Source organism: Littorina saxatilis, linkage group LG1, assembly GCF_037325665.1.
Source record: "Littorina saxatilis isolate snail1 linkage group LG1, US_GU_Lsax_2.0, whole genome shotgun sequence".
Lineage (NCBI taxonomy): Eukaryota > Metazoa > Mollusca > Gastropoda > Littorinimorpha > Littorinidae > Littorina > Littorina saxatilis.
The window spans coordinates 53,081,862-53,099,996 of record NC_090245.1 but is presented as its reverse complement, the minus strand read 5'-3'; the positions used below and the strand labels follow the sequence as shown (position 1 = coordinate 53,099,996).

Genomic DNA, 18,135 nt, shown 5'->3' with positions numbered 1-18,135 from the left:
TTGTTTGCCTGAAAATTGACAAAATGTCTGAATAGTTGCAGAATCACAGATTTGAAGCTGAGAGGAAAATCATGTTTTTGTATTTGTAAATTTGAGTCATATGAGTTTGTGGGAAGGCCAGTTTTTTGCCTAGTTGTTAGTAAGGGACTGACATTTGCAAATGATACGATGGTAAGGGAGACAAATTTGGGAGAGGGAGAATGTACCTCCTTCTAAGTGATTGTCACTTTTTTTTCACACACAAGTAATGATACATGGCATGACTTTATGGATGATGGATTTTGATATTTGTGTTTAATATCCTCCACTAATTGAATCAAGTTTGAAAGAAGATAAAAGTGTTTGTGTTGTCATCTAGATAATATTTTTCCTGTTATACTGTGTATCATGTGTAAATGAATAGGGATTGTACAGCGATGGAACACAGGTGTGTATAGATCCTTATCTATATAAGCTTTTGTAATTATTTATTGTTCATGGTTGGTTCCTTGAATGCATGCAATCTGATGCGAGTGTGAGAAAGTGAGATTGAAAGTGGAGAATGTGTCCCCGGTAACGGATTTAGCACATTGCTGACAGTGCGAAGGGTATGTTGACTGATTGGTGAACACTAATTGCAGCTCTCACGAAAGTTAAGCAGGTTTTTTCATGGAAGTTTTTTTTTTAAAGTTTTACAAAGATTATTTTTTTTCTAAGCCAGCAAGAGTACATGATTCATACAGGGTTAGGGTTAGGGTTAGTTCTTTAAAGGCTACTCATGTTTCTTAATTTAGATTCCTTGACCAGTTCCTCTAAACCCACCCTATAGAAAAAATGTTGAAGCTAAGTTTCTTGAAGCAGCATGGTGGGTTTTTTGTGTGTGCACAGAATTAGTGCAAGATGGCACACAACTTCTTTTGTAAGCCTAAAGAGTCCTAAACTACATGTATAAACGCAATCAGAGCAGTATCAGAAAACTCTGCGAAAGCATGTCGGCTGTGCAGAAGAACATTAGCTCCACCCAATAAGCAAGGAACGCTTAGCAGAACATCATAAGAAGCATGCAATAAGAGATACGAGTGTGTGACTGGGTGCCTGAGCTGTTTTATTTTCTAAACAGAATGTGTATCATTTACTTGTAGTTAGACTCATAAGTTTTTGATTATGATAATGGCAGCAGTTTATGAAGTTGTTGCGTATGATTTGAGATAAGTGAAGAAATCAAAGGAGACGATTGCTTGTATTCTAACAAAACACACAGTTGATTGATCCAACTACAGCAGTGTGACTTTGTAATTTGTGGATCTGAACTAGAGAACTGGAGTTTCTGAACTCGGCTTCTATTGTGTGTTGTGTATCTTACCCATCTCATTAAACTTACTTTTGGGGGTGGGGTCCTGAAGTGTTTTGTATTGTCATCTTGTGTCATGTGAAGTTTCATCAGTATGTTTATTCATTTCATTTTGGGTCAAATCCATAGCACTGTAATAGAACATTGAATACCAAATCTGACCAAATGTGCTTAGAGCTTTGCAAATTTGGAAAGAAAATGTGTGGCCTAATTTGTTAAACTATTGTCAGTACCTTTTTTCATTTTTTTTCAGTTCTTTCAGCTCAACTTCAAAACATCTTGTTAAATTCATTGTTACCGTGTTTTGCAGACAAACATGTCCTTGCCCTTCCCCCCCCCCCCCCCCCCAGTTATTTTTAATGGCAGTTTTTTTTCTCCCAATTTCTTATTCAAAACTTTGTTATGATTCTAAAATTCATAATGAGTTACTAAAAAATAAGAGAATATAGGAAGGGCACTTCAGAAATGATTGGAAAAATACAGTTTTACAATAAGTGTTGAATGGTTGTACTGTTCAAAGTGCATACGATCATGAACATGTGTTAATGAGAGTTTAGCTATATATATCTTCAGTGATGCAATAAAATGATTATGGTTTACAAGAATGTGTTTGCTTTGTGCAACTTTGTCAGTTTTGTTGCTCGACTGATGAGGTCTCCTTTTCTTTTGCAAGCGGCAAGATGTAGATTTGATGTAAAACGTCAATAGGAAAAGTATTTATTAAACAGGTTTGACTAATTTTGTGGAAGACCAAAGTCTCTGTAACATTTTAAGCTTAATAAATTTAAAAAATTATGTCGGTACTTTCACAAAAAATTCACTGAAATCGCGAGCTCTTGAGGCTATTTCTTTCACATCAATCATAAATCAGTTTGAAGTTACAAAATGAACTTACAGGCACACCCCTTCTGGTGAAAACATCTCAGCACCCCATTTCAGATCTAGCCAAGCTTTTACATCTACTTGGAAACATAACAAATATTAACAGCCCAACTGGGTTCTGTTCATAGCTGGAATTTGTAAACCTTTTTTTTTCTAGCACAACAGTATGTCAAATCAACTTTGCATTGTGTATCCTTTTATGTTTTTAATTCCTTGACTTTTTTCTCAAATGTTTTTCAAAACCAAGTGCTAAAGCAAGCAGTTTTGTGCAAGCAACAAGCAACGGCAAGTGACCGTTTTGTTGTAAAGGTAGTCGTCAGTCTTGTCTGTTATGTCTCATTTGATTTTTAAAAATAAAATTTTTCAATAAACACTTATCTGCATAAACCTTTACTTCGTGAATGTGATCTTGTGCTTTTTATACACTAATAAAATATGTACAGAACTCAAAAAATGTTTTTATTTTGTATACAGTGGAACCCCACTTTTTAGGCCTCCAGAAATGAGTGGGGGGGGGGGGGTCTCATCAGAACCAGGTGAGTTTGAATGACACCAGAGTCAAAATTAGTCCCATTGAAACCATCATTTAAAAAAAAAAAGAATCCATAAAAAGTGGTCTGTTCTCACTTGTCTGTGATTTCTTTTCTTTTTCATTATTCCTCTCTACACCCTATGCCGAGTATCTTTCATTAGTGTGCTGTCCCTTTGTCATCATCTTGTTTCTATTTTTTACTCTTCTCTTTCTTCACCTCCATGTTTTAATACTACTCAGCTTTGAGCTTATTCACATTTGTGTACACACAAAAAGAAAGAAGCAGTTCTGTGCACCATCAGTTCAACATTTTAATCAATACATCGTACAAACTTCATCAGCACAGTTTCACAAACACGCATACATTTAGACACACAACCGAAAACGACAGGTCACAATCGGCGCTGTTTCTTTGGCCGGCTTCCATTGAAAGGTAAGCGTGTATTGTCAGTGATGGACACAGCTGTGATTCCAGACATCTGTAAACCTTTGATTGCAGGCTAAAAAATCAAACCAAACAAAAAACATGGGTGTTAAAAAGAATCAGAACATCAAATAATTCCTCAACAATGCAAGTTCATCTTCTCATTTCATTTTTCTCACAGCATAATTACCTCCCTTTACCTACATTCACGAACAAAACATTTACTTTGCCTCTTTTCAAAGAATGATTACTTCCCTTTACCTACCTTTGGACTCGAAACAATCCCAACTTCAAGAACTGCAGTGCGTTTTAGACAACTAGCTTCCTGCACTTGTTACAAAAAGCCAACGGTGCAAGTAATTTTATAGTTCCTCTTTTGAGGTCATTTGAGTGTCATATTCCGATATAACATTCGACATATCGTTTTGTGTGAAAAAATCAAAAGCAAATCCCAGTCACTGTCTGCCTCTACAGTTGAACCTGTCCTTGTACAGTTGAACCTGCCCTAGCGACCACCTCTTGTTAACCACCACCTGCCCACAACGACCTCCCCAAATGATCCCTGACCATTTTGTTTCTATTTGATTCACCTTACCATAGTGACAACCTGTCTTTAACAACCACTTTTGGTCAGTCCAGGCTCAACTTTACCACTGTTTTACAGTGGAACCCCGTTTTAAGATTTGAAATGTACCTTCATTTTCAGACTCGCTTATTTTTCAGACCTGATTTTCTCAGATTTTGATTTTGGTCTTGAAAGAGGGGTTCCACTGTTCTTCACCTTGAAAACTGTCAAAGAAGAGTGAACTTACCAGACGCCCAGGCCCAATGCCTCTCACGCATATCCGTGCTAGCTCAACTCCATTTTTGATTGCTTTCTGGCGACAAAAATCATGCAAAATATGACATAAGTCTGCTCCTGTTACATTATATCTCGGCAATCCTGCTGAATTCCAGCTTTGTTCTGGTTAAACAATCAAGGACCATTAACAACGTAGCTAACAGCATAATCACAAACTGCCACCTTAACGCAGGACTTTAATTTTAGTTTTTTGAAGGGTTGTATATGTGACCCACACATAATAGACCAGTCAAAGTACATGTAGTTGAAACCATCATTGTAAAATAATTAAATCAGAGCAGAATTTCCAAGTGACCAAGACAGATCTTAAACTGTCAGCTAGCGAGTAAGACCTACACTGAAAAAGTGATCTCGCATGCTAAAGGAAATGACAAAAGAACATACTCTACCTCAGCTAGAGAAATAGCAGCAGCCTGAGCAGCAATGTTCGTGCCCTTTCTAGCATTGCGGAATCCTACTGTGCCCTGCAAACAAGAATATGAAACATCCAACTTAAACACAAAGAAAGAAAAAAACACATACTCTCACAGTGATGTTCCTAGGACTGGAGGGCAACAGGACAAAATGTCCTGAATCAAAAAAACTAATAGGACATCATGTCCTGACTACAAAAAAACAATAGGACATTCAGATCAAGCGAACCAATCATGGCACCTAACCTTTTTAGATGCCAGTGCGGATTTGCGAAAGTTGCTGCAACCAACGGTGAACGAGTTTGAGGCAACGCCATCCTCCTGATAGATGGTGCAGAACATCAGTTCTTTTTCTTTGCTGTAGCTGAGCCAAGGGAACATAGAAAACCAGCTCTGCACAAACTTTCTGGTCGCCCCTACTTTCGTTTCTTGCGTCTCCTCCTGCGTCTCTTTCTGAGGTTGTAGATCTATTGGCTCACCTTCTGAGGCTTCAGTCTCCGACGGGGCCGAAGGCCCTGCAACTTGACTGTCCGTGTCGTCCTTTTTTTTAACAAAGCCACTCAAAAGTGTCTGCCCTTTTCCCACGCAAACCTTTTTCTTCGGCGGCATCTTTGCAGAAATGTGGCGGCGGAAGTAAAGTGTCGCTGTCAAAAGTAGCGAGAGTTGTGGCTCTTGTAATATTGTTCGGTCGAGAGTTGCGTCCCTTGTGTTATTGTTCGACCGAGAGTGAAAATTGAAGTTCAAGTAGGCCCCGATTCGAACTCGTTTTAACGGGGTTTGATACTTCAGTTTGTACAGATTCTTCTTGCAGTGACCGCTCTAGGCGTAATACTATCGGACAATGACCGCTGACTTCGCGATCGGATCGGACATTTGACGGGACAGAGGTGTTTGCAATCGGTCATTTTACAACCTAAATCGGTCTATGACCGATGACCGACGCCTCGGAACATCACTGCTCTCATGTTGCATAGATATGTTGCATACAAACACTATTCTGCTTTTCTGTCTTAGTTTTTAAGAGACTACCAAAAAAATGTACTTTCATGTGACAAACATAACCGGACAGAAAACTTACCGCTGATTCCATAGCAATAGGATCCCCTGCAAAAACAAAATGTCAAAACTTATTTATTACCCTTGCATCACAGAAAAAAAGAAAGGTCACTCTGATTTTGGGTACTAAATAAAACAAACACCATATTCAAATTATATATTTCTTTAAACTGATCATTTCAATCTTCAAAGGTACCAAGCACTTCAAATGATAATACCGGTGTGTCACAGATGAAAAGAAAGAGCAGTCTATGGTTCTGTGCAATATATAAAACAAACACTAAATTCATATATTTCTTTACACTGATCACTTCAATCCTGTCCAGACCTGTTTACCCCCATAAGTGTTTTGGAGTAATGCTCAGCCCCAAATATAGTAATCCTGGCACAAAAATAGTAATCATCCAGCATTCGTCGCCAATTACAACGCACATGACAACTGTGTCTGCGAAACGCAATCATGCACATTTATCCATCATTCACAAACAAAACACATCAGTCAGTTTTTGTAGTCATCATAATTTCAAAGAAGATCACATCAAAAGCACATGCATCACTGATTCTTTTGCTCGTAGTAGGCCTTTTTCAGTGTGTCAAACGCTTCTCTACTGTACTTGCGCTTGCCGAATGAGTGAGGGCGAGACTTCACCACTAGAAGGCTCTCCAGCGTCTCATCAGACAGACATGATCTCTGGTCAGTCCTGTGCTTTTTCACCCCATTTTGCCATTGAAAAAAACAATGCCAAACATGTGAATTAATAAAAAAAATTAAAAAATAAAAATTTTATTACATTTTTATTATTTATGAAAATCGTAGTCTTGACACAGATAGCGGAATGGCGTATTTTTTGCAGAAAATCGTAATAAGTTACGCCAAAATCGTAAGGGTAAACAGGTCTGCCTGTCCTTTCATCGCAGGTACCACTGTAATTAAACAATGAAACAATCTTGATGTCTGAATATTTTTCTTAACCATAACAGCACTATATCCAGTCCCATGCTTTTAAAATGATGGATTCAGTGTTATATTTTTGGCACCAACCTTTTCCATTGGTGACAGTGATGATGGTGTTATTGTGTGTGGCTTTGATGTGGATGATGGGGAGCTCGTCATAACGTACACCGTTGATCAGCATGGAGTGGGTTTCTAGTGAGGGGAACATGGATTCCATCCTGAAACACAACAAAACCTTTTGAAGAGGTGGTGCATCTTGAATTGGACTAACTGATAAACACACAGATTGTAGTTGTACACTCGACGGGCGCTGTGGCGGGGTGGTAAGACGTCAGCTTCTTAATCGGAAGGTCGAGGGTTCGAATCCCGGCCGCGGCCGCCTGGTGGGTTAAGTGTGGAGATTTTTCGATCTCCCAGGTCAACTTATGTGCAGACCTGCTTAGTGGCTTATCCCCCTTCGTGTGTACACGCAAGCACAAGACCAAGTGCGCACGGAAAAGATCCTGTAATCCATGTCAGAGTTCGGTGGGTTATAGAAACACGAAAATACCCAGCATGCTTCCTCCGAAAGCGGCGTATGGCTGCCTTAATGGCGGGGTAAAAACGGTCATACACGTAAAATTCCACTCGTGCAAAAACACGAGTGTACGTGGGAGTTTCAGCCCACGAACGCAGAAGAAGAAGAAGAAGTAGTTGTACAAACGCTGTAAATAATCTTTTCATTCAACTCCATAGCTGCCAAAAGGAAGCAAAACAAGCAACCAAAGGCTGTCATCTTTGCTTGAATCAGTCCGAAGAAAAAGCTAAAATTAGAATCAGAAAATTCCTGTGTCTTTGTAATGACAGATGTATAGTATTATGAACTGGTGTAAATGCTTAGATGGTCTTCAAATGTTGTAATTATGACATCGGCAATCTCTTCTTCTGCTTCTTCGTTCGTGGGCTGAAACTCCCACATTCACTCATGTTTTTGCATGAGTGGGTTTTTACGTGTATGGCCGTTTTTGCCCTGCCATTCAGGCAGCATGCGCCGATTTCGGGGGAGACATCGGCAATCAAAATTCATCTAATTAATTATTCACAGCTGCAATAAACATAAATGAAAATGTTGCTCATTATCCTTGGTTCTTGAAGAATATTTAACAATAAAATTAATTTATGATCAAACTTTTTAAGTTCCTATTCAAAGATGACAGATCAAAGTTTTCTCACTAAAATAAGCATACGAAACTCACTTGAAGTCTTGTAGTGGAAGATCCACATCTGGCGGTGCTGCAATTTCACTCTCTTCTTCGCGAAGTTTCTTGGCTGATTTCTTTCCCGGACTATCCTTGTCTAAGACCTGCAGGCAGCTTGTAGCATGAATGGACTGCACTCGTTGCACAACACCTGATAAAACAAAAGGGAAAAAAGAGGCCCTGTACACGGAACTAAGAAAACAAGAAAGCTTTAACAGACACGTTTCCTACCAATGAACTGTTTGTAATCCTGTTACAGTTTTAAGTAGAGTGCTTTCTCTATTTCAACACTTTGTCAAAATTGGGTCTCAGGGGAAAAGAAATATTTGCATGGAACAGAAACTGTGAAAAGGGAGGGTCTCAAAAAGTGGTCTTTAAACCAAAACATCTTTGTTTCACTGAAATCACAAACACTGATACTTTCAGTATGATTTTCCAAAAGTGAGGCCATAAGGCATAACTGTCTTCGTAAGTTTACATAATGCTTACATTGTGTCTCCATGGAAGCTAAGGCATGAATTTAATGGAAAATTTCTAAAGTAAATTTTCATTTGATTAATATACTTACCCAATTCTCATAAATGCATTGACTTCAGTCTCACATGCTAGATGTCGAAAAACCACTCAAATTACCTGCCCTTAGAAGGGTGGTAACCAAGCTAAAAAGAGACGCCATTGCCGTTGCTATGCACTGACCTTGCTCGGTTACCCATAACACCCTGCGCACCACATGAGCGCCAGCATCCGGAATAATCGTTCGAGACTACTCCAACACCCCAAGGATATTAAGTAGCGGGGATGGATGGGAGGGTATTAACTATGAGAATTGGGTAAGTATATTAATCAAATGAAAATTTACCATTAAATTACATATTCTTACTCCAATTCTCATAAATGCAGATTCCTCCTAAAGGTGGAGAGAACTTACTTATGTCCTTGAGAGAACCTGTCCTGCAGCGACCAAGGCCGGCAACGAACTGGAGCTGTCAAGCAGAGTGCAGTAGATATCCCGAAGATAAAAACTGATGAACACATCATCAGATCTCCAGTAGGCTGTTTGCAAAACTTCGCCTCGGCGACCAGAACGCAAAACGGCGATAGAGGAAGCCCAAGCTCTGGACTCATGGACCCGAGCCGAGGACAGAGGAAGGACTGAACGCCCCCCCCCCCCCCCCTTCTTGAGCGAGCCACCACTCATATGCCTGCCGAATGAGAGTCGCAATTCATCTTGTGAGTGTCAATTTAGAAATGTCTTTATCACGCTTTGTGTTCAGAGCTTCTGACTTTTAGCTCTAATCGACCTAGTGCGAGAGAGGTAGGATCTCAAGGCTCTAACCGGGCAGTTGGCTAAATCAGGATCACCCGGGACAAGAATAGTCCCAAGAGAGGGACTTAAATCACCGGTGGAGCTTGGCCTGGCTTCTGATTTTTAGCCAGGAAGCCAGGCCGAAAATGCAGTGACACCGAACCATCACGCTCAAACGCGATATCCTCTGGCAAACCCGAAAGGGCATGAATCTCACTGCCCCTACGAGCTGTGGCCAGGAGAAGCAGGAACAAAGTCTTGCGCGTTAAATTCAGCTAACTGGCAGCCTGTAAAGGCTCAAAGGCCGAAGAACGCAAGAAATCCAAAACCAGAAACAAATCCCAAGCAGGGACAGGGGTACGTCTCTTCACCTCTTGAAGAGCGGCCCCTTTTATCACACTAGCGATCACCCCATTGACGTTATTAGATCTGCCTATCTGCTTCAAAGTAGCAGATATAGCTGAACGCCTGACTCTCAAAGAAGAGGCCGAGCTGCCCTGTGCGGACAAAAAAGAGAGGTGATTCGCAACCTGGAGAGAGCGAGGAGCCAAGGCGTTGACCCCAGACTCTCTACACCACTTGGCCCAGGCAGACCAATGCGAGGCATAGACCGAGGAAGTGGAAGACCTATGCGCTTTATGGACTAAATCCAGCGTCAAATCCGACGCGCCAGATTTTCGTAACTCCGTCCTCACAACCTCCAGCCGTGTAGGCAAAGGGCCTGCGGGGCGTTGTGCGGAATGCCTGTTCTTGGCTGAACGAGCTCTCCCCGCACCAGGTTTAGAGGAATCGGAGGACCTTTGGCCAGAAGCAGCAGATCTGGAAACCAATGCTGCGATGGCCACATGGGAGCTACCAGCAGAAGATCTGGACGTTCCAGCTCGGCTTTCCGCACCACTCTGGTGAGCAGAGGAAAGGGGGGGAACGCGTAGGCCTGAAGGCCTACCCACGAGAACTCCATTGCATTGCTTCGCCAAGCCTCCGTGTCCGGAAAGGGGGACACAAAAATCGGAAGCCTCCTGGAGAACCTGGTTGCAAACAGATCGATCATAGGCTTTTCCACCTGAGCCCACAGGCGCTGGAGAGCCCTGTGTGTGAGGGTCCACTCCGTGTGCAACACCTGAGAGGACCTGCTGAGCGAGTCCGCCGGTGTATTGAGCCTGCCTGGGAGATATTTCGCGGAGACGATGATCTGATGCGAGTGGCACCAGATCAGAATCTCGCAGGCTTTGTCTGACAGGGAGAGAGACCGAGCTCCTCCCTGTTTGTTGACATAGGCAGCCACAGTGGTGTTGTCGGTATGCAACCTGACATGCTTGCCCACCACCAGAGGGAGAAAAGCGAGCAGACTGAGGGCTACTGCCTCCAACTCCAGGCGATTGATATGCCAAAGGAGCTGCGTCTGAGGCCACCGACCCGAGACAGTGTGACCACCGATGTGAGCTCCCCATCCGGCCATAGACGCATCTGTAAAGAGGTCTAAGTCCGGAGGGGGCAGAGCAATGGGAACCCCCTGAGAGATCCAATTCAATTCCAGCCACCGACGCGTCGTGTGACTGAGCCACCCCTGGACGGGGACTCTCTTGTCCCAATCCTGAGAGGCCGGATCCCAAAGAGACCTGAGAGAAGCCTGAAAAGGCCTCTTGTACACTCTTCCCAGACCTAGAATCGAGGCAAGCACCCTCACAGACGCCTGCTGTCTGCTCAACACAGCCGAGATAAGAGCGTGAAGTCTCTGTATTCTCTCCTGCGTAGGACGAACCGCCCAAGAGACGGTGTCAAACGCCATCCCAAGGTAAACAAACCTTTGCGAAGGAGTTAACTTTGACTTTGCTTGGTTCACTGAGAACCCCAGGACGAGAGCCTGATCCAACACAACCTGTGAGTGCAAACGGCACGCTGATTGACTCTGATTCAGGATCAACCAGTCGTCGAGGTACGTCCTCAGCCGTATACCTCTCTGCCTGATCAGACCGGACAACTGTCTGATCACCATCGTAAACACCCATGGAGCCAGAGAAAGTCCAAAGGGCAGAGCCCTGAACTGAAAAATCCGATGACCCCAGCGGAAACGGAGCCACTTCCTGTCTGCTTGATGCATAAGGATGTGAAAGTAAGCGTCCGTTAAATCCACCGAGGTCACCCAATCTCCCCGACGAAGAGCCTCCCTGACCAAAGTCGGGGTCTCCATTCGAAACTTGATCTTTCGAAGGAACTTGTTCAGCAACGAAAGATCGAGAACAGGCCTCCAACGGCCTGAAGCCTTGGGGACTACGAACAGCCGTCCATAGAACCCGAGACAGGCATGATCGACAATCTCCTCTATTGCCTTCTTGGCCAAAAGAGAAACGAGAAAGGGAGCCTTGTCGTCCTCCCACAACAGCCGGAATCCCGATCGCACCACCCCCACTATCCACTGGCTGATGCCTGCCAAACAGATAGAGCCCTGGAGGGGCCCCCTGCCACAACAAGAGTGGGGGGTACAGGGGTGATGTGATCGGGAGCGTCTCATTGGGGGGAGGGCTTTTGCCTTCCCTTTCCGAACGAAGATTTCTTCGGATAAGGAGCACCCTCAGACGGTGCCGCCTTATTCCCTTGATCTTTAGGGCGAGAGGAGCTGTGCTGCTTCTTGCTCTTGAAAGGCTGAGAACACTGAGACTTCTTTGGGATTTTAAAGGAAAATCCCACCAGATGTCTGTCTTTAGCCTCCTGTACTTCCTGCTGCCTTGCATCAAGGGCCACTCTCCCAAGAAGAGAGCCCTCAACGAAAGGAGAGGAACGAAGCGAGTCCACGGTAGACTGATGTGAAAAGCCTGCTTGAGAAAGAAGCAGGTCATGCCGGGAAAAGACAGCATCCCCAGAGCCACAAGCAGTGTGGAGATGTCGTTGGCTGAGGCATCCTCTCTAAGCCTAAAAGGCTCCAAAGAAGCTGCAACCGCTCGTGTGAGAGCCCGAAGCAGAGTCTCAGCCATAGAAGCCAACTCAAGATCGACCCTACCCATCTCCTCAAGTGAGGAGAGAGAAGAATTCGAGAACGAAACTCCCTCCTTTGCGGAGGGTTGTTTGGGCAACAAAGCAACCAACTCCGGCGGAATTGGAAATGTCGCCCTTGGCAACGCAAAAGTCTGAACAAAGTTCCTAGACTTCACACTCCAGTCCAACTTTTTCTGCACTAACGGAGAAAAGAAAGTGGACTGTGCGTTCGAAGCCAGCCATGGGCTAGCAGAAGGAGGCGCTGGACCATGCGCATGCAACAAAGGAAAAGGAGTAGGCAATAGACCGCTCCCCTGAGGAGCCGGCCGAGCCAAAAATTGCGACATGTGATAAGCCACGGCGGGAGATTCCACAAAACGAAATGATTGTGATTCATCCCGCGAGGGCCGAAAATTGTCCGCAGCAGAAGGGGGAAAAGAGACACCCTGGCCTGAATTCACCACCCCCTCCGGGAAATATTTCGCTGCCACTGAAGCCGCTTTCCACATAGCCTGTCTAAACCCAATAGGCAAGGGCACAAACTCCTCTTCTTCCACAGAAGAATCTGAGTCCCCACCATCCAATGTGTCACCACACGAAGGAGGTGAGACAGGAGAATCAAAAGCGTGCTCCGACCCCGCTTGCTCACCACCACCACCACCCCCTTGCCCCAAAGGGGAAGAGGAGTAGACAGCCGGCACAGCACCCTGCCGAGGAGGAGGGTGGAAGGGGGCACCGAACAAAGCCGCGTCAGGGCCATTGTTCCCCAACTGCTGTGCGGGAGCCTGGCCCCAGCCGTCAAAACCGGTCTGACCAGTTTGAGCTACACCGCACCCCGCGTGAGGAGGGAGGTGGCCCGTCGCTGCAGCAAACGACCCCTGAGAGGGGTAAGACGGAGAAAGAGACGTGACAGTAAACGGCCGCCCCCACCCGTCAACTTGCTGTAGTCCTGTCGCCCCACCACCCACCCACCCCAACAGGGGAGGGGGGCGGCTGCTAGCAGAGGACAATAGCGGTACAGACTGAGAAGCCAGTCCAACAGTGCTCACCCGATCCTGCCCGCCCTGATTTGGCCCTTTGTGGTCGGCTGGGCGTTACGCAAACAAACAAACAAACAAACCCGATCCTGCCCGTAGGGCGGGAAAGGGTGGGTCGCTGCCCCCGCCCCCACCCAATCCCGCCCCGAGAGCGGGAAAGGGTGGGCCGCTGACACAGCCCCCTGCCCCCAATGAGGCAGAGTGGGAACAAGCCCAGGCTGTGACTTACTATGCCCCCCCACTCCCTCTTCCAAGCGGTAAGAGGACTGCCCACCCGACTCAGCTGTGCTAAAAGCAAGGTGAGCGGGAAGAGGCATACAGGGGGCAGACCCCCTCTCCTTACGGAGAGAGTGTTCCAGAGCAACTGCCGCACTACCAGAGGCAGTGAGGGTTGAACCAAACAGGTCAGGTGCACCAGGCCAGTGCAAAGAAGGAATGGCCGCGCGGCCACCCCCACCATCAGTCGAAGTCGCAGACGACGACAACCCCAGCCGAGCTAGGGAAGAAGGATCCCCTACCGCCGGTGGCAGCGGAAGGACCCCAGAATGGGACGCGAACTGCTGCGAAATAAATTCAAACAATTCAGTCTTTAAGGAGCCTAAGGCTGAAGGCTCAGGCTGATTAACCCCATCAGGGGGAGCGAGTTGAGGAGGACCTGAAACCGCCCTTGGAGGGATAGGAACATCAAAAAAAGTGCTATTTGATGGATCTTCGACCCGCATGATAGGCAAATCAACGTTCTTAGGTTTACTCTTAGTCTTAGGTTTAGCTTTCTTAACCGGGCTAAGAGCCTTGTCTCCTTCCAGTCTTGCGCTAAGTTTAGCTTTGTAACAGTTTGTTGTCGGCCATTTTAAAACCGACGAAAAACAGTCACCCAGAACGAAAAACTCTGCGTGCCTGTTCAACACAAAAAGCTATCAACCAAACAAAAACAGAAAGATCTCACCAAAAGGTAGATGGACAGGTAGACCCACAAGAAACAGCTAGTCTCACGGACAAGCCGGCATGCGAAGGCCAAAAGCGAGTGACAAAAATCGACACATCCACCGTGTGTTGTCGAAAGTCGAGAATGATTATTCCGGATGCTGGCGCTCACGTGGTGCGCAGGGTGTTATGGGTAACCGAGCAAGGTCAGTGCATAGCAACAGCTATAGCGTCTCTTTTTAGCTTGGTTACCACCCTTCTAAGGGCAGGTAATTTGAGTGGTTTTTCGACATCTAGCATGTGAGACTGAAGTCAATGCATTTATGAGAATTGGAGTAAGAATATGTAATTTAATTTATATTTAAGCATAATGAAAATCCCAAACTGTATTTGCAAAGGCATGCATCCATGCCATACACTGAATGAACTGTTGAACTTGAAGCCATTAAAGAAAACTTCAATAGTTTCAGACTAAAACACTTCCTCACTTGTGTCACGCAATTGTTGACAAAGGGCATGGCGTCCATGCAATTTACACAGTGTTGTCAGGGCTGATTTTAACATTTTGATGGTGTTCCTTTTGTCCTCCAATGCTCTCAGTCAAAAATGTCTGCTGGGGTCAGACACCTGGAAAAAATCCAATAATTGATAAGAACCAATTAATTATATTAAATGCCTTATCAATAGTGATAATACTATTGTGTGGCCTAGTGTCACAATAATATATTTTTTACTGACACACACACACACACACACACACACACACACACATTTGCACACACACAGTTTTAGTATTTGTTCATTTCAAAATACAGACAGATGAACGACCTGCAGCATGTCCTGACTTTGTATCTGTTCTATACATTTTTTTTAAACTACAATACACGTATAAACATACATGCAGTACTACAATACAATATAAAATGATTTGTTTTACTTTTACAAAATTTATAAAGCCATGCAGCTGTTCATTTCTTGCAAGGCAACAAGCAAATCGTTCTTAAAATAATGTTAGTCTGTGTGGTAAATAGAATAATATGAAACTCTATCTTCAATGATTCTAATTCACTTCGTCCTCATGAGATCAATCAGTAACACTATCACTTTCAGCAGTCAGTCTTCACCGTACCGTAGCAGTCTGCAGTGCACAGTCCAGTTTGCTGTCTTCATAATTAAGTTTATTCTTCTGACACTTTGCTGCTTAAAATAGCATGCTTTTGCATCAAGTCAATAGTAGAAAACCTCTGGGCATTCGTACTACATATATACATAAAACTGATCTCCACTAAATTGAAATAGAAACGTTTCCACAAAGTTCTCACCGTGAAGGTCAGCCATCTTTGGTCTTCTGCATAACCTCCCTTGCAGAACATGACGTGCTCTCGAGCTAGCAGACGATTTTTCGTGTGTCGATAAAGAAATGTGGCTGTTTTTAAGTATATTTCGTGCATATGTTTGCAGACTGTAGAGGAGAAAAGAACAACGCTTGATGTACTTTTATACATTTCTTTTCTTGTGTCCTTTTTACATTTAGTCAAGTTTTGACTAAATGTTTTAACATAGAGGGGGAATCGAGACGAGGGTCGTGGTGTGTACTGTGTGTGTGTCTGTGCGTGTGTGTGTGTAGAGAGATTCAGAGTAAACTACTGGACCGATCTTTATGAAATTTGACATGAGAGTTCCTGGGTATGATATCCCCAGAATTTGTTTCATTTCGATAAATGTCTTTGATGACGTCATATCCGGCTTTTTGTAAAAGTTGAGGCGGCACTGTCACACCCTCATTTTTAAATCAAATTGATTGAAATTTTTGTAAGGCAATCTTCGACGAAGGCCGAACTTCCGTATTGCATTTCAGCCGTTGGTGGCTTAAAAATCAATTAATGACTTTGGTCATTAAAAATCTGGAAATTGTAATTAAAATTATTTTTTTATAAAACGATCCAAAACTACGTTTATCTTATTCTTCATCATTTTCTGATTCAAAAAACATATAAATATGTTATATTCGGATTAAAAACAAGCTCTGAAAATTAAAAATATAAAAATTATGATTAAAGTTAAATGTCCAAAATCGATTTAAAAACAATTTCATCTTATTCCTTGTCCGTTCCTGATTCCAAACACGTATAGATATGATATGTTTGGATTAAAAACACGTTCAAAAAGTTAAAAAGAATAGAGATATAGAAAAGCGTGCTATCCTCCTCAGCGCAACCGCTACCGCGCTTTTCTGGATTGTTAATTTCAATGCTTTTGCCACGAGCGGTGGACAGACGATGCTACGAGTGTACGGTCTTGCGGAAAAAATGCAATGCGTTCAGTTTCACTGATTCTGTGAGTTCGACTGAGCTTGACTAAATGTTGTATTTTCGCCTTACGCGACTTGTTCTTTTCTTTGGTAGTAGATGGAATGTGTGTGTGTTTGCCAAACCGGCGGACTAAAGCAGCAATGCAAAAGTTACTAACCACAGCAACCCTTCTCCTCTCCTCTTCCAGCCAACACGCACCCCTCCGCAGTATTACCCCCGGCATTTGAACATCAGATTGTATATTCGGTAATTTCGGAATATGAAGTTCAAAAAGTTTAAATGTGTTTAAAAAACTGCAACAAGAATATCCCTGAAACAAGGCCGGTGCATTGTGATCAATTGACAGCCTTCTCAGTCTTCGATGTTTTTAGCACCTGGCACCTGCATCCGTCAAAAGTGAAACTGACTAGACCTAGCACGTGAATGTGCGATGGATTAATAAATCATGCACCGCCTCTTCAACTATCTCTTTCTCTCCGCTCTCTCTCTCTCTCTCTCTCTCTCTCTCTCTCTCTCTCTCTCTCTCTCTCTCTCTCTCTCTCTCTCTCTCTCTCTCTCTCTCTCTCTGTCCAATCATTATGTTGTGAAGTAGGCCTACTCTTCACTTTTTTTTCTGTACGAACAATTGTAATGTGTAAAGTTTGGTCTGATAGTTTTATTATTATGTGTTTTTTTCTGTTCTAGGACGAGGGCCGTTGGATGTTAACTTTTTTTCTCTCCAAAAAGCACATATATTCTTGCTTTATATCTTTTACCATCAATTGTCATGTCTTTTCTCAGTCAGTCTCAGTCTCTCTCTCTCTCTCTCTCTCTCTCTCTCTCTCTCTCTCTCTCTCTCTCTCTCTCTCTCTCTCTCTCTCTCTCTCTCTAAAGCGAGTATCATGCCCACAATTTCTTCAATTATTTTGCCAGGCCAATATGAAAGAAGTTGAACCTTTTAACATCCCATTCATTGCAGTCCACGATGTCGGGCGACTAATAACTGACTTGACTCAATAAAAAGTCAATGGGACCCGATAACATACCCGCTTCCTTACTCAAGTTAGCGTTACCCTTTCTTGTTGAGCCAATTACGTATGCGTACAACTTATGTATTGACCGAAATGTGTTTCCAGAAATATTTAAAACCGCAAAAGTAATTCCACTTCCCAAAACAAAAGACTTAACCGACATAAACAATTTTAGGCCAATTTCGCTATTGTCTGTTCTATCAAAACCATTAGAAAAACATGTACAAAAGTGCTTGCTTCTGCACATGGAAAGCCGTGGTCTTTTCGCTCCATCTCAATCAGGATTTCGCCCTAAACATTCGTGTCACACAGCTCTCGTTAAACTATGCGATACATGGCTCTCTGCCATTAACCATTCGGAAACAGTCGGCGCCGTCTTCCTCGATTTTAAGAAAGCGTTTGATATTATTGATCACACAATTCTGTTAAAGAAATTATCTTGTTATTTAGGCGACGAATCCTACTTACCTTTTTTACGTTCTTATTTAGCGAACAGAATGCAGTTTGTCTCCCTTAGTGGTAACCGTTCTTCGATAGGACGGCTCATGCACGGCGTCCCACAAGGATCAGTTTTGGGCCCACTTTTATTTTGCATTTACATTAATGATCTACCACTCTATATATCAGACAAGACGGTTATTAATGACCTTTTCGCAGACGACTCGTCTCTTTACACGTCCGGTAAAAGTTTACAATCTATAGAAACCTCTCTTCAAACGAGTTTGAACAACACTGATATTTGATTGGTTTAAACAAAACTCAATGATTATACACCCAGGCAAAACTAAATGCATGGTGATCACAACACGACAGAAACACCAACTCGCTCCTCTGAATCTTCATCTCAGTTTAAATGAGTCACCCATTGAACAAGTAACCAG

At 43.5% G+C, this 18,135-nt stretch overlaps 1 protein-coding gene across 1 annotated transcript; it reads right to left on the bottom strand.

Annotated features, from left to right (window-relative positions):
• Positions 1–3,041: 3,041 nt before the first annotated feature.
• On the bottom strand, positions 3,042–15,364 carry LOC138973845 (uncharacterized). The gene is made up of 8 exons (XM_070346559.1): positions 15,255–15,364; positions 14,421–14,559; positions 7,690–7,843; positions 6,542–6,672; positions 5,522–5,547; positions 4,420–4,494; positions 3,981–4,046; positions 3,042–3,244 (listed from the first exon to the last, which is right to left on the bottom strand). The coding sequence occupies exons 2-8, from the start codon at positions 14,494–14,496 to the stop codon at positions 3,137–3,139; spliced, it is 636 nt and encodes a 211-aa protein (XP_070202660.1). The 5' UTR covers positions 14,497–14,559; positions 15,255–15,364; the 3' UTR covers positions 3,042–3,136.
• Between the last annotated feature and the right edge of the window lie 2,771 nt (positions 15,365–18,135).

Excerpts from the sequence above, each read along its gene's own strand:
- LOC138973845 (XM_070346559.1), bottom strand. The coding sequence starts at position 14,496 with ATGTTAAAATCAGCCCTGACAACACTGTGTAAATTGCATGGACGCCAT. Across the intron at positions 7,844-14,420 it reads TCAACAATTGCGTGACACAA|GTGTTGTGCAACGAGTGCAG; the intron begins GTGAGGAAGTGT and ends TTGTTTTATCAG. Across the intron at positions 4,495-5,521 it reads CTATTGCTATGGAATCAGCG|GGCACAGTAGGATTCCGCAA; the intron begins GTAAGTTTTCTG and ends TCTTGTTTGCAG.